The sequence below is a fragment of the Vombatus ursinus genome, unplaced genomic scaffold, assembly GCF_900497805.2.
Source record: "Vombatus ursinus unplaced genomic scaffold, bare-nosed wombat genome assembly UNPS02003550.1, whole genome shotgun sequence".
NCBI lineage: Eukaryota > Metazoa > Chordata > Mammalia > Diprotodontia > Vombatidae > Vombatus > Vombatus ursinus.
Window position 1 is genome coordinate 107644 of NW_020943328.1, and position 14488 is coordinate 122131.

The following is a 14488-nucleotide window of genomic DNA, read 5'->3' on the forward strand; positions in this document are numbered from 1 at the left end:
CAAGATACAGGGGACCAAATTCAAGATTGGGCCAGGTGAACAATAACAAAGGAATTTAACATAAACCCAATGCAGACAAGGGTCTATCTAGTGTAAGCAGGTCTCACCTGTGTGGAGCCAGGGTATGAGGAAGAGGAGCAGGAGGAGGAGAAGGATGAGGAAGAGGAAGGTGCAGGGGGGTGGGAGATTTTAGGCAGGTCTGATCAGGCTCCTCTCTTGGAAGAAACCACTTGGAGCCACTTCATTTGTGGCCCTCAGCATTAAGGATTATTTTAGAGGCAGATCTTACCTTAAATAATAAAGACACAAACACACAATCTCTGAGCCCTTTCCATTTATTTGATGAGAATAATGGGAGGTCTATTACAGAGATATAGGATGATAATCCATGGAGAAGGACAGGTGATTTGTCTCAGCAAGTGTCCCAAGGATGATGGCTGAGGTTTTCATCTCCTCTACTCCTAGCATTTGGGGGCAGCTCCAGATCACCAGTGTGACAGATGCCAGTAACCTCAGGACCAGGGCCTCTTCTTGGAAGGGGTGGTGAGCACAGAGCTGCCCCAAACAGATGTTTGCTGGAGACCTCTTCATGGGCACCTGGGGGAAAGCATGTTCACCCACTGGTGTGACCAGCCACAAAGTCCTTTCTGAAGATCTGATGAGACTAGACCTCACTCCAAGGGAAGACCATGTGGAGCCCTCTTCATGGGCTTCTTGAGGACCCACGTGTGGCCACTGGTTGACCAAGCCAACAGTCTGGGGACAGGAACCACCTTGCAAAGGATCAGCCTGGAAATCACCTGGAGGAGAAAGTCTTCTAACAATAATTCTGGCTTGCTGGACTGGGAAACAACCCACCAAGATGGACCAGGGGGATCAAGAAGCTGTGCCCAAATCTTTGATTGAGAACCTCAGTGTACTTATTCCCCCTCAACCCTTCCAGTATTTGTTATTTCTCATAGATGTGAGGTGGTACCTCAGAGTTTTTTTTATTTTCATTTCTCTAAAAATTAGTTATTTAGAACATTCTTTCACATGATTATATATAGCTTTGATTTCTTCTTCTGAGTGCTCCCAGTTCATATCCCTTGACTACTGATCAATTGGGGAATAGCTCTTATTTGTATAATTTTTACTAGGTTACTGATATATTTGTGATAGAAGAGATTTATCAGAGAAACTTACTGTAAAAAAATTTTATATTACTTTATTATGTGTTATATCTTTTAGTAAAATTGTAGTTTCCCTGATTATGTCTTTTAATTATGTTTATTTTTGCTTGGTCTGACATCACTGTCTTTTTCCTTCATCTGAAATATAACAGGTTCTGCTCCAGTCCCTTATTTTAACACTGGGTGTGTGTCTTTCTGTGTCAGCTGTGTTTCTTGTAAACAATATGTTGTTGGATTTTGGTTTCTAATCCATCCTATTATTTACTTCTGTTTTATGGGTGAGCTCACCCCTTTCAAATTTGTAGTTATGATTACTCATTGCGTATTTCCCTCCATCTCATTTACTTGTTTCTTCTCTCTCTCTCTCTCTCTCTCTCTCTCTCTCTCTCTCTCTCTCTCTCTCTCTCTCTCTCTCTCTCTCTCTCCTCCCTTCTCAAAGGTCTATGTTGCTTCTAACCACTGCCTCCCTTAAACTTCTCTTCCTCTTGTCAGTCTCTACCCCCTTTCTCTTATCTCTTTCTCCTCTTAATCCTTATTGGATAAGATACTTTCTACATACATTTGAGTATATATTCTTCCCTCTTTGAACCAAACCTAATGAGAGTGAGGTTGAAGCATAGCCCACTAACTCCCCTCCCATTTCAGGTAGTCCAGTAACTCTTAAATTATCTTTCCTCTATCTATTTTCCAGGCCAATTTTTTTTTCTGATGAGATTTTTCATATTTTCTTCTATTTTTTCATTCTTTTCATTTTGTTTCATTGCATGAAGCAAGCCATCCTCCACTGAAAGAGGCTGTTGATGGAAGGGCCAGTGTTGGGAAGCCACACCTGTCCATCGCCATCTAGAGCCCTACATCTGACAGTGCTGTAAGTTATGGAGACTATTGAGTTAATGGCAGTGGGTGTAATGGGGAGGAAGAAGGGAAATAACTCAGTGGTAGTAACTATTCATTTGTATTAACTGTATATGAGCTGGTACCCAGCAGGATGCCATGCACCAACCTCCCTGCCAGTGCTGCCATGCCCTAGCCCTGCTGGAGGGAACCCTGAGTGTCTGCTCCATTCTGACCTCAAGACTCCCAACTCTGCAGGGCAGGCTCTCTGATGTGTTCTGGGGAGTCCTGGGCCTTGTCCTTTGCCCTGCCACTGGCACCCTTAGTGGCTCAGGCCTTTCTATGCACCCTGCAGGTGACTCTTCCTGTGGTCATTGTTGTCCCAAATTAGAGTGAGAGGTCCCTGAGAGCACAGACTCTATCTATTCGTGATGGTAGGTTTTAGCAGGGTTCCTGACAAATGCTAAGCACTTAACCTGTGCTTTTCATTCATTTATTCATTTACTTTAAAAAAAAAACTACTTGTGCTTTGAGCCTTGTCAGTCTGTGTGCTTGTCAAGAAAGCTTCCAATGCTGGTGGAGGTGGGAGTGGATTGTCAAATACTGAAGTTCTCATATTATCTGGAGGTGTAGCTTTGGGCAGAGAGAGAATTGGTCAAAGACATGAAAGGTCTTTGACAGTATCTTTATCCTTTATTATAAGAGGGAGCCACTGAACAAGAGTCAACCTCCTATGTCGTCTTTTGGTGACAGAGTAAACCCATTAGAGATTCAACTTTCTAGAAGATACTGGGACTAAGTCCTCAGCTGCATGGCAGATCAATAGAGTGAGGTCTCCTAGAAGATAGAGTTCTGGGTGACTGAGACAATGTATGTAGCTCTTTCACTGTGAGTGTGTGTGTGTGTGTGTGTGTGTCTGTGTGTGTGTCTGTGTGTGTATGTTTGAGTAAATGGGAGGGTGTGTGAGAATGGGTGACTTTCTCCTACATACAGAACAGTAGGGAAGTGGGAGAAATGAATCCAGTACAGACAGTTCCCTCCTTTTTTCTCTTTCCTACAATACTTTTATCCCTCTTCCTCAGAACCTCAACATATTTCACCTGTTTTTCTGAGAGCAGTGATTGTTTCCTTTTTATCTTTGGATTCCTAGCACCCAGAGCACAGTATGGCATATGGTAGGCTTTTAATAAATATTTTTTGACCAATTTAGTGTCATTGAATATTATGTAACAGTCTTTTGTTTCCCCCTCATGGTAAAAAAAAAAAAAAGATATTGAAGAATATTATGTCCTGGTCTTTTTTGACATCTAGTGGTCAATATCGACACTGCAGAATTTAGGCAAACTGCATTTTAAGGAAACTTTTATGCCAGAGAGGAATACATTATACAATAGAGATCCTGTCTTGTGGCTAAAGTAGATATTACGCTTTTATTCTGTCATCATGTGTTGAAGTCTGCAACTCATTTTCAAACGTATTTTTTATTGAATTTTAGCCAGTGTTATAGTTTATTCCTGGTTAAGCAGGCAGAATGGAACTAAATAAAATCCTAAATTTATGAAATATAGAGTCCTGAATTCTTTCAGGATCAATATGAATTAAGACCAAATCATCAGCATCAAAATTATATATTAAACTTTCCATCATATCAAAAATCACCTGATACAGGATAAGCCTTCATAGAAGTGGTGACAGCATTCAGCTAATTTTCCCCTCTATTGTGTTTACATGGATAAATGTTACCCAACCAAAAATTGTGAGGACATAAATGCAAAAAAAAAGACTGATCTTTGTTTTGAAGGAAATTTATGAAATAAACAGCAAGTTTGACAGAGACTTGACCAGTGTGAAATCAGACATTCAGGTAAATATTTGTCCAGTTGCCCAGGCCTTCTTGTTGTTCAGTCACTGAGTAATGCCTAACTTAAGATGATGTCATGGACTTTTATCCATGGAGTTTTGTTAGCAAAGGTACTGGAGTGGTTTGATTATTAATTACCCATAAACTCTGTCTTACAGATTTTTCATTTGTCTCATTGCTTCTGAATCATGTTCTCCATCCTTCTCCAATAGACAATATAAATAACAGAGATGTGAAAGTACAGATTAAAAAAGGAATTAGAAACTAAGTAATCTAATCCTAAAACATGAGTGAGTGAAAGAACAAATCATAGAATCAATTAATAACTTCCTTTAGGAGAATTACAACAATGAAAGAACATATAAAAATTTGTGGGATGCACTCAGAGCAGTACTTAGGGGAAACTTAATATCTCTAAATGCTTACATGAATGAAATAGAGAAAGAGGAGATCTATGAATTGGGCATGACATTTTAAAAAGCAGAAAAAGAACAAATGAAAATATCCAATTAAACATGATAATGGAAATCCATAAGTCAAAGGCAAGATTAAGAAAGTTTTTAAAAATCAAACTAATAAATAAAAGGAGGTACTGGTTTTATGAAAATACCAATGAAATAGATAATCCATTAGTTAATTTGATTAGCAAAAAAAGAAGAAAAACAAATTATCAGTCTCAAAAATGAAAAAGTTTATGCATAACCATTGAAGATGAAATTATAGCAATGATTAGGAGTTATTCTGCTGAATCATCTGACAGCAAAACTGACCATCTACATTAATCAGGTGTAAAGGGGAATCAATAGCAAATTAGAGCAGCAAGGAGGAAATTTTCACATCTATGGACAGGAAAACAGGTGATGATGGAACACGCTACAAAGAGAATCACAGAAAATAAAAGGCATGATTGTTTTTCTATATAGGTGAAATATTTTTGCAAAAACAGATTGAATGCATTTCAAATGAGAAGGGTCACAGTTAAGTGAGGGAAAAAAAATCTTTGAAATAAAGTTCTCTAAGGACTGTGGCATATGCAAGATATAGAAGAAACTGATTCCAACTTCTAAGCTTAAAAGCCATTCTCCAATAGGTCAAAGGATATGATCAGGAAGTTTTCAAAGGAAGAAATCCAAGCTATCAAGAGCCCTATGACAAAATTATCCAGATCCCTCATAATGAGAGAAGTGCACAGTAAAACAACTCTCTTCTTTCAGTCTATAAATAATAGAGATCCACAGGTCCAGGGGCAGTCCCACTTTTCTGTTCAACAACAAGGTACACGGAAACACCCCTTTTACCAGCTGCAGCTTGAAACCAGAACAAAAAATAAATATACCATCAAAGGGCACCAAACAAAAGATATGATATGTAGAAGGGGAATAGAAGAGTTCCTAGACTTTCTCCTCTCTCCCCAGCCCTAAGGCCAAGTCAAGGATGGGAGGAAGGGAGGAAAAAGGAATTGAAAAATCCACCTGAAGGGGGGAGGGAGGGAATGTTCCATAAGTCTTCTCTCTGTTGGCTTCCAAGGCACCCTTATCCCATCTCATGATCACCAAGCCCTTAACCCTCCCCACAGAGACCCGGTCAGATAGAAAGCCCCAGGCAGAAACAGCCTGGAAATAGCAGGCCAACACATGTTCACCCCTGAACACACACACCGATATAAATTCAGACACCAACACAGACACTCACTGTTACAGAACATCTTACCAATATACACATCTCAAGCATAAACAAATGTGTTGATACTCCCAGGACCTTCCACCCACCCTTACACACATCCCTCTGAGCGTGAAGAGAAGCCAATTGGGGAGGGGTGTGCTTCATGAATAGGGGAGGGGGGGAAGGGAAGAGAAGACAAGGAGAAGAAAAGGAGTGGCTGAGGCAGGTGGAAAGGGGGGTGTACTTACCTCACAGAGCCATTTAGGCACCCACAGGACCCTCATGGTCTGTCAGACTGGAAGATGGGTTTAAGATGGGAGTAAGGGAGGGGACGGGTGTGGGAGGAGTTGAAAGCAGGTGGGTGAGGGGCACACAGACCTGGAGCTGCTAGTACAGCACTCACATCCTCTTCCAGACATAAGGAAGATGTCCTGAATAGAAAGTGGGAGGGGGCGGACATTGTGACGTGACTGCAGGGCGGGGATCGTCTCTTCCTAGAGCAGAGAGGGAAGCGAAGAGGGAGGGGAGGAGGCTTTGTGACAGAGCAGCAGAGTGCCCCTCCCGGTCGTTTCTTTCAGCCTCCGTCACCCAAACGGGCTAGAGGAAGGGGCCGCAGTGCATCCTCCACCTGGAAGTGGACCAGTGGCAGACCAAGGTCCCAGGTTCCTGAGCACAGTCTGCTGGGGCTGGGAGTGGGGGGCAGCAACTGAGCTCAGCTTGGGGTTGTGGGAGGGGTCGCCGCTTTACAGAAACTGGGAGCGGGAGTAGAAAAAAGAGAAAGGGGATTTCGAGGTAGGGGTGTCCTGGGCTCCACAAAAAGGAAGCGAACGTTAGCTGCAGCAGCATCTGCAAACCAGCAGCCCCTCAATGGGACTTGGATGCTTCACAACCCACAAAGCAGAGGACGAAAAGCGAGGGCTGGGGAAGGGGCGGGTCTCAGCCTCCTTTCTCCAGGAAGGAGGATACAAAGATCAGACCGGGCAGGGCGGGACAGGGGGGTACCCAGAGAGGGAGAGCGTCTGCCCTCGCTGTTTATATCTGGGTACCTTGGTCTACATCCTATACGATATAACCCTTCTAGTGTCTTGACAAGTGGGAGCCACACCCTTCTGTCTGCCTTAGTCTCCTCCACAGGACTCCATATGAGAGGGATATTTTCAGTACGCTGGACAAAAGCAATCGCAGGGATGAGAACCCCAAGCCAGATCAATTCTTTGCAGGGGACAGATCCATGGAGCTGTGCTCTTGGGCCCAGCACACATTTGCTAGGAGGGAACCATTTGATGAGCAATTAAAGGAATAGAAAGATTCCCTCATCTCCAGCCCTGTGCAGGAACTGCTAGAGAATGCAATTGCCTCATGGGAGGGACACTGGAGCTGGACTGAGGAAGTTCCTCAAGGCTGGCATGTCAATGACCTCCTTGAGGGAATGGCCTATGCACAGAGTAGCAAAGGAGAGTCAGGGATTGCAATAAGATACTATGGAGGTGTCTGTTTGCAAGAGAATATAGAGGACAAGAGGCAGGTGAATGTAGTAGTATAGGGAGGACCTTGGAAATCAGTGCAAGATATGTGGGACTATGGTTGAGAGGAGAGGGTGGATTGAGAGGGACAGTGGAGAAAATGAGAGACTCTGTTGGGTATTAGATGTGTGGCCTAAAGGTTGTGAGGTGTCCCTGTACCACCAAGGTACAGCAAATGCCACCAAACACCATATGCCAAGTTCTATACCCAGCTATAACATTTTCCCTCTGAAGAGTAAACTTAAGCAAAGTGAGATAGTCATGTCTGTGATATTATGTGATGGATACTGAAAGATCCTCTTGCCCTTAAATATCAAGGTACAAATATTTATTAAAACCTACTGTGTACCAGACACTGTGCTAGGTACTAGGGATACCAAAAAAACCCAAAACAACTATCTCCTTCCTTTGAGGAGTATATATTCTATCATGGAAGACAAAATATACATACATGCATATATTCATACTATATACATACACACATATATATGTTAATAGATATATATACCTACACATATAATGTGTATGAGAGAGTGTCAGTCTATGTTTCTGTGACTTTATGTCTGTGTCTGTACACAATATATTAATTTTATATTTACAAATTATATAGAAAGTAGAACACAAATAATTTCATGGGAAAGGCTCCAACAGCTGGAGAGGGACAGGAAAGTTCCCAGTAAGAGCATGGATAGCCTATTACCTCCTTCTTCTTAGAATCCAGGCCTCTCTGAACCTAGAACAAGAGTCCATTTGTGTTCTTTTTATTGCGATATCATACTTCTGCCTCATATTGAGCTTGCAGTCCACTAAACCCTCTGAATATTTTTTTGTAAATAAATCACCACATAACTATACTTCCCTCCATCTTATACTTGTAGAGTTGACTTCTTAAACCCAGGTGCAAGAGTTTATATCTGTCCCAATTAAATTTCATGTTATTAGATTCTGAACAATTCTTTAACCTGTCCAGATATTTTGGATCTTGACTCTGTCACCCAATTTGGAGTAATCTGCAAATGTGATAAGGGTGTCATTGCCCTTTGTCCAAGACATTAATAAAAATATTAAACAGCAAAGGGTCAATGACAAACCTTTTGGGCACTCTACTAGAGACTTCCTTCTCATGTTTTACTCCCTTTTACACCAATCATTCAAGCAATTCCAGGTCTAATCTGACTATCATCTGGGCCACATCTCCACACCATTTCTAAAAAAAAGAGCACTAAATAATTTATCAGGTTTTTTTGCAGAAATCTGTGTAAACTGTAGCTGCCACATTCTCCTGGTTGACCACTTTAGCAGCCCTGTCAAAAATAGAAATGAACTTATTCTGGCTTGACCTATATTAGATGAAGTCATACTGATTTTTTCTCTTCACCGTTCACTTTCCTAGATATTCACTAGTCTTTTCTTTAATAACAGGCAGCATCTGTGACACCTCTTCTTCCATTTAGGGTTCCCAGAATATCTGACCCATTTTGAAGATACTCTATGTGTATGCAAGGCCCACAAAATGAGAGCTCAAGAGATCCCTTTTTCTCTACTCCATCAAAGGATACAAATTTTTCAAAAGCAAAGGCATTTAATGAAATAGCAGAGTAAGATCCACAATACAACATTCCCCCATAATATGCATAGAGCCCAGTCTACCCCAAGACATTCATCCCTACCACCCGCTCCCTATGGAACAGGCAAGCCAGTCAAGCTAAAACATGGAAGCATCCGGAGGGAAAGATTAGAGGTGGGAGGTGGTTTGCCTCCTCTTTCTGCTATCACTGAAACTAAGGGAATAGTGCATTAGCCTAAAGACCACCAGTGCTGCACACATATCCACAGAAGTGTTCAAGGAGAGCTCAGCTCAGCTCCACATGCGGTCTGCTTCAGGCCCAGTAAACAGCTTTTTAAAACCCTGGGTGGTCCTCAGATTTCCTCGTCAGCCTTGGTTCACATAATTTGCACAAAACTTGATAGAAGGGACTATAGTAGCCATCTTGTCCAATCTATACATGAAAGGAATTCTCAGAGAAACATAGATGACAGACTGTCATCTAGCTCTTCCTTGGTTCTCCTCCAAAGAGAGGGAACCCACCATTTCTTCAAGGCAAGTCACTGCACTTTGGGAGAATTTTCATTTTCATGAAATTTTTTTCTGCTGTCCTGCCTAAATTGATGGGGAAATGGGACACTTATTTGTGTACTGTTGGAGGAGTTGTCAAATGATTCACCCATTCTGGAAAGCAATTTGGATCTATGCCCAAAGGGTGACCAAACTGTGTATATAGCAATAACACTACTTGATCTATATCCCAAAGAGAACATAAAATAGAGAAAAGGACTTACACGTGCAAACATATTTGTAGCAGCCTGATTTGTACTGGAAAAATATTGCAAATTGTGGGGATGTGCATCATTTGGGGAATGAAGCAGGGATCCTGAGTAGCTGTATTGATTGTAGTCCCAAGGGATCAGAGTTTCTTCCTGGGGAAGAGCCACAGCACAGACCAGGAGAGCAGTGACCACACCTAGCCTAACACCATGTTACCTTGCAACCACTCAAAAATTCTAAACTCCTAGAACTAACTTTAAAAATAGTGGCATGAAAAAGGCTGAAGTGTCAAGACATTGCATTTCCCCACTGTTCTGACTTGGAAACAGAGACCAACATTAACATTAATATAAAATCAACAATAAAGTGGGGAAATGAGTAAAAGAAAATCTGAGCATGAAAAGTTACAGTGGGGACAAGGAAAATCAAGACACAAATAGAGGTAGCAATCACGATCTCAGACAGAACAAAAGCAAAAACAGATCCAATTCAAAGAGATAAGCAAGGAAACTACAGCTTGCTATGAAGTATCTTAATAAAATAATGTAATAGTAATTTTAAACACATATACATCAAATGACAGAGCATCCAACTTCTTAATGGAAAAGTTAAATGACTTACAAAAGAAAATGGTTACACTAAATTAATGGGTGACTCCCAATTTCCCATCTTAGAGTTAGGCAAATGTTTGTATAAAATAAATGAGAAAAAAGTTAAAAAGATGAATACTATCTCTTAAAAATGGATATTATATACCTCTGGAGAAAACTGAGTGGAAATAAAAAGGAATATAATTTTTTTTTCTTCTCTGTACATGGGACCTTTGCAAAAACCCACTGTTTATTAAGGCAGGAAAACCTTATAACCAAATAGAGTAAAACAGAAAATTTAAATACACCCTTAGAGACCAGAGTCATAAAAATGACATTCAGTAAATGGAGTAGAAAGAGATTCAAAATTAACCAAAACTAAATAATCTAATCCTAAAGAATGAGTGGTTCAAAGAACAAATCACAGAAAACATTAATTTCATTAAAGAGAATGCCAACAACGAGACAACATAACAAAAATTATGTCATGCAACCAAACAATAATTAGGGAAATTGTCTTTCTATAAATGCTTAAATCAATAAAACAGAAAAAGAGCAGATCAAGGAACTAGGACTGAAATTAAAAAAAAAAACTAGAAAAAGAAGAAATGAAAAATCTCCAATTAAATATCAAAATGGAAAACCTGAAAAGCAAAAGTGAGATTAATAACATTGAAAGTGAAATTAAACTAATAAATAAAACTAATACTTGGTTTTATGAAAAAAAGTAATAAAATAGATTAACCATCAAGTATTTGATTTTGAAAAAGGAAGTAAGCCAAATTGCCTTTCTTGAAAATGAAAAGGATGCATAACCAATGAGGATGAAATTAAATTAATTATTAGGAGGTATTCTGCGTAATCATATGCCAGGTAAACTGGAAATCTAATTAAATGGATAAATATTTACAAATGTATGCATACATATATGTATATATGTGTACTTACACACACATATAACACATGTAAACAGAAGAGAAAATACAATCCTTAAATAACACTATCTTAACAAAAGAAATTGAACAAGGCATAAATGAGTTCCCTCAAACAAAATCCCAAGGACCAGATAGATTTTTAATTTAATTCTGCCCAACATCTAAAGAACAACTTAGCTCAATGCTATATAAACTCTTTGAAAAAATAGATAAAGAAGAGGTCCCATCAATTTTCTTTTATAGCAACAAATGTGGTTTTCATTCCTAAACAAGAGACAGCAAAAACAAAGAAAAAATTGTAGACCAATTTCCTTAATAAATAGCAATGAAACACTTGAAATAAAATCCTAGAAAGGAAATTATAGTAGTATACCACAAAAATCATACATTATGAGAAGTAGAATTTATCCAAAGAATGCAGGGCTGTTTCAATGTTTGGAAAATTATCAGCATAATTGATCATATCAATAACAAAACCAATGAAAGTCATGTGATTATATCAAAAGATGCAGAAAAAAGATTTTGACAAAATACAACACCCATTTCTATTAAAAACACTAGAAAGCATACGAATCAAAAGGACTCCCACAAGGGGAGAGCACCTGGTTGTATGTCCATATTCTGGGCCGAAAACCTGCAGGTATTTAACTGATTGGCAGAAATTGAACCAGGATAACCCCCATCATCATTAGCCAACTTGAGATTCTTTTGACTGGAATAAAATAAATCACCTTAAGAAATATTTTGATGAAGCTGGCAAGAAAATTAAATATCCAGAGTGGGATGATTTTTAATAAATTGCTACTCAAAGCCACTAAACTAGAAGCCTCTTGAAACTTGGATTCTTTTAAGGAAATCTTAAATGAAATTAAAAAGAATGGGGAAAGGGTAGAAGAGAAGATTTGTGCCCTCCAGAATGATAGTCAAAATCATATTGCTTAATTAAAACAGTAAATCAGGGATTTGCCTATTTGTAGGACCAAGTCACCTCTGGCAGAAAAGATTTACCCACCCATCCCAGAGAAAAATTCACCCTCTTGGCACTGAGGATGAGGAAGGGAAGGGGGAGGCTCATTCCTAGACTCTCTCCTTTTTTGTCAGTCCCAAAGTTAAGCCAAGGATGGGAGGAATGAAGGATGGAAGGATGGAAACATCCACCTGAGGAAGGAGAGGAGTGTTTTCAAAGAATTTTCCCTGCTGACCTTCACTGCACTCTATGCCACCCCACCCTGAAGACCAACACCTTCAGAAAAAGGCCTGGGCAGGCAAGAAGTCCCTGGCAGGAATCATCCCTGGAGGAGCAGGCACACATAGGTATGTCCATGTACACAGACATATACACTCAGACATGCATGATCCTACCTACACACACCACACATGCATTAACATAGGAACTAATACTCCCATGATCCCCCATCCATGCCCACACACAACTCCTTGGGCACTAAAACAACCCAATTTGGAGTGAGGGGAGGTTCAGGAGCAGGTTGAAGAGGGTCTAGAAGAGAAAATAAGGGGTTATGTGGAGGGGCAGAAGGAGAGGCAGTGGAAGGAGGAGGGGAGAGGCTTACCTCATACACAGGAAAATGTAGAAACTTCTGGGATACTTGAGCAGGAGAGGTGAAGGGAAGAGGAAAGGGTTATGGGCAGGCAGATCTCCAGCTACTCGTGACACCCCGCCACCCATATTCATGGAAAAAGGGAACTTGTTCCTCTTCATCTTCCTCCTCCTCCAGAGACAAAGATGACTGACCTTGGTTGAGGATGGAGGGGAGGGCATGGTGATAACACAGGAAGGACAGAGTTAGTATCCACACAGAACAGAGGGAAGAGGTAGAAGGGGGGGAGGAGGGACCTCCCTGTTGTTTCTTTCAACTCATATTACCAAGCCTGGAATGGGGAACAGGAAGCAGTGAATCTTCCAACTGGAGGAGGGTCTAAACAGGGTCAGGCGGGTGGGGTGGGGGGTGTCCTGGGCAACATATAATGGAACAGGACAGTGGGTTCAGCAGCAGCAAATCACCAGTCCCTGAATGGGACTTGGATTATTTACTTGGATTTTTGAAAACCTCCTGAGCAGAGGAGGAAAGGATTGGTCTGGGGAAGAGGTGAATCTTAGCCTCTTTTCTTCAGGCACAAGGAGAGAAAAAACATATTGGGGGTGGAGGGACCTGGGTGCATCCAGGCATGCTCTCATGTCTGCCCCTGACAAAACCTAGGCTGTTAAAAACTGGAGGCAGTTGTTGCTGAACAACTCCCTCTTCGAATGAAAGACAGTTAAGGCAGAAGGCTGGGAATTCTCCCAAGCTCCAGGATGCTGCCCTACCCACGAGGAGCATCACCCAGGGGACCAAAAGCCCCTCAGAGGGCCCAGGCACCTAGCCAAGATTTTATGGAGGCTGAGAAGAAGCATCATGATCCAGACAGCTGCAGGGATAGGGACTGGACACCTGAGGGCAGTGGTGGACTCCCAGAGAAGGAAAATCTCTCCTTCTCTTCCTGCAATTTGTAATCTCAGAAATTTGCCTGGCATATGGAGACTTTAGATGATTCAACCCCCACAATAAATACAGGAGGTAGATGGTGGAGGTTTGAGGGTCGGCAAAAAACTGTCTCCCAGATCACACCTGCCCTGAGAAGCTGGGGAGAGCAATGACCATACTCTTCTACATGGATTAGAGAAGGATAGCCATGTCAGAGGATAACCAAACAGGTGAGTCCAAGGAAATGGGCAAGCAACCATGCCCAGACATTATGCACCAGGCAAAGTGTAACTGTAATCCACTGACAAGTACCAAACCAGAAGGAAATATGTACAAAAAAATGACTGGTCTTAGCTATGAAGGACATTTGTTAAATAAGTAGGAAATTTTGTACAAGAGTTTTCCAGTCTCAAATCAGGAAAGACCACTTATAGTGTAAAAGAAAATGTACCCTGCAGTACACAAAAAATCAGACCTTGAGGGAGAATCTAGATGGAGTCTTTGTAGTAGTATCAGATCTAGGGCTCCAATCTGGCCCCTCTAACTCCATATCCCACTCTACATGCCATTGGACCAGGGCCTTCATCTTGCATAAAGACTGTCCTTCAAGTCTCTTCTGTGTGTTCTCTATCTGCTGCTCCACTTCCATCTTTGCCCAGTCTTTACCCCAAGATACCAAATGGTTCCAAAGGATCATAGACTTAAATCTCCGCCTCAGATCACCCTCAGAATCTACTTAGTCCAATCCCTTATATGCTACAGAGCATAAGGAAACCCAAGGATGTAAAGGAAATTGCCTCAAATCATATTTAGGATCAGAGATCTAGATTTGGAAGGGACCTCAAAGGTCAACTAGTCCAAACTTCTCATTTTACAGAGCAAAAAACTGAAACCCAGGGTGGTGATGGGAGTTGTCTGATGTCACACAGCTAGTAAGGTGGGATATGAACCCACATTTTCCCCAGTCAGAATTGAGCAATGTATCCATTAGATTCTACTGACTCTTATACTCTCATCTCACTAGTGTACCCTCATTTCTCTAGATGTTCTAAGACTAGAATGATCAGGAGTATGTTTCTTTTATCAATGTCAAAAAAAAGTC

The 14488-nt window shown here is 41.0% G+C and overlaps 1 protein-coding gene across 1 annotated transcript; it reads right to left on the reverse strand.

Moving 5' to 3' along the window:
* Window positions 1-332: 332 nt before the first annotated feature.
* LOC114052336 lies at window positions 333-6375 on the reverse strand. The gene is made up of 4 exons (XM_027874892.1): window positions 6359-6375; window positions 6118-6270; window positions 5908-6023; window positions 333-800 (listed from the first exon to the last, which is right to left on the reverse strand). Exons 1-4 carry the CDS (start codon window positions 6373-6375, stop codon window positions 364-366), a joined length of 723 nt encoding a protein of 240 aa, XP_027730693.1. The 3' UTR covers window positions 333-363.
* Window positions 6376-14488: the final 8113 nt, after the last annotated feature.

Bases quoted from the DNA above. Each gene is read 5' to 3' on its own strand.
- LOC114052336 (XM_027874892.1), bottom strand. The intron at 6,024-6,117 runs GTGACGGAGGCT...TCTCTGCTCTAG, and splicing joins CCTTCCTCTAGCCCGTTTGG to GAAGAGACGATCCCCGCCCT. The intron at 801-5,907 runs GTCTGTGTGCCC...TTTCTCCTCCAG, and splicing joins TGCTGTACTAGCAGCTCCAG to GTGATTTCCAGGCTGATCCT.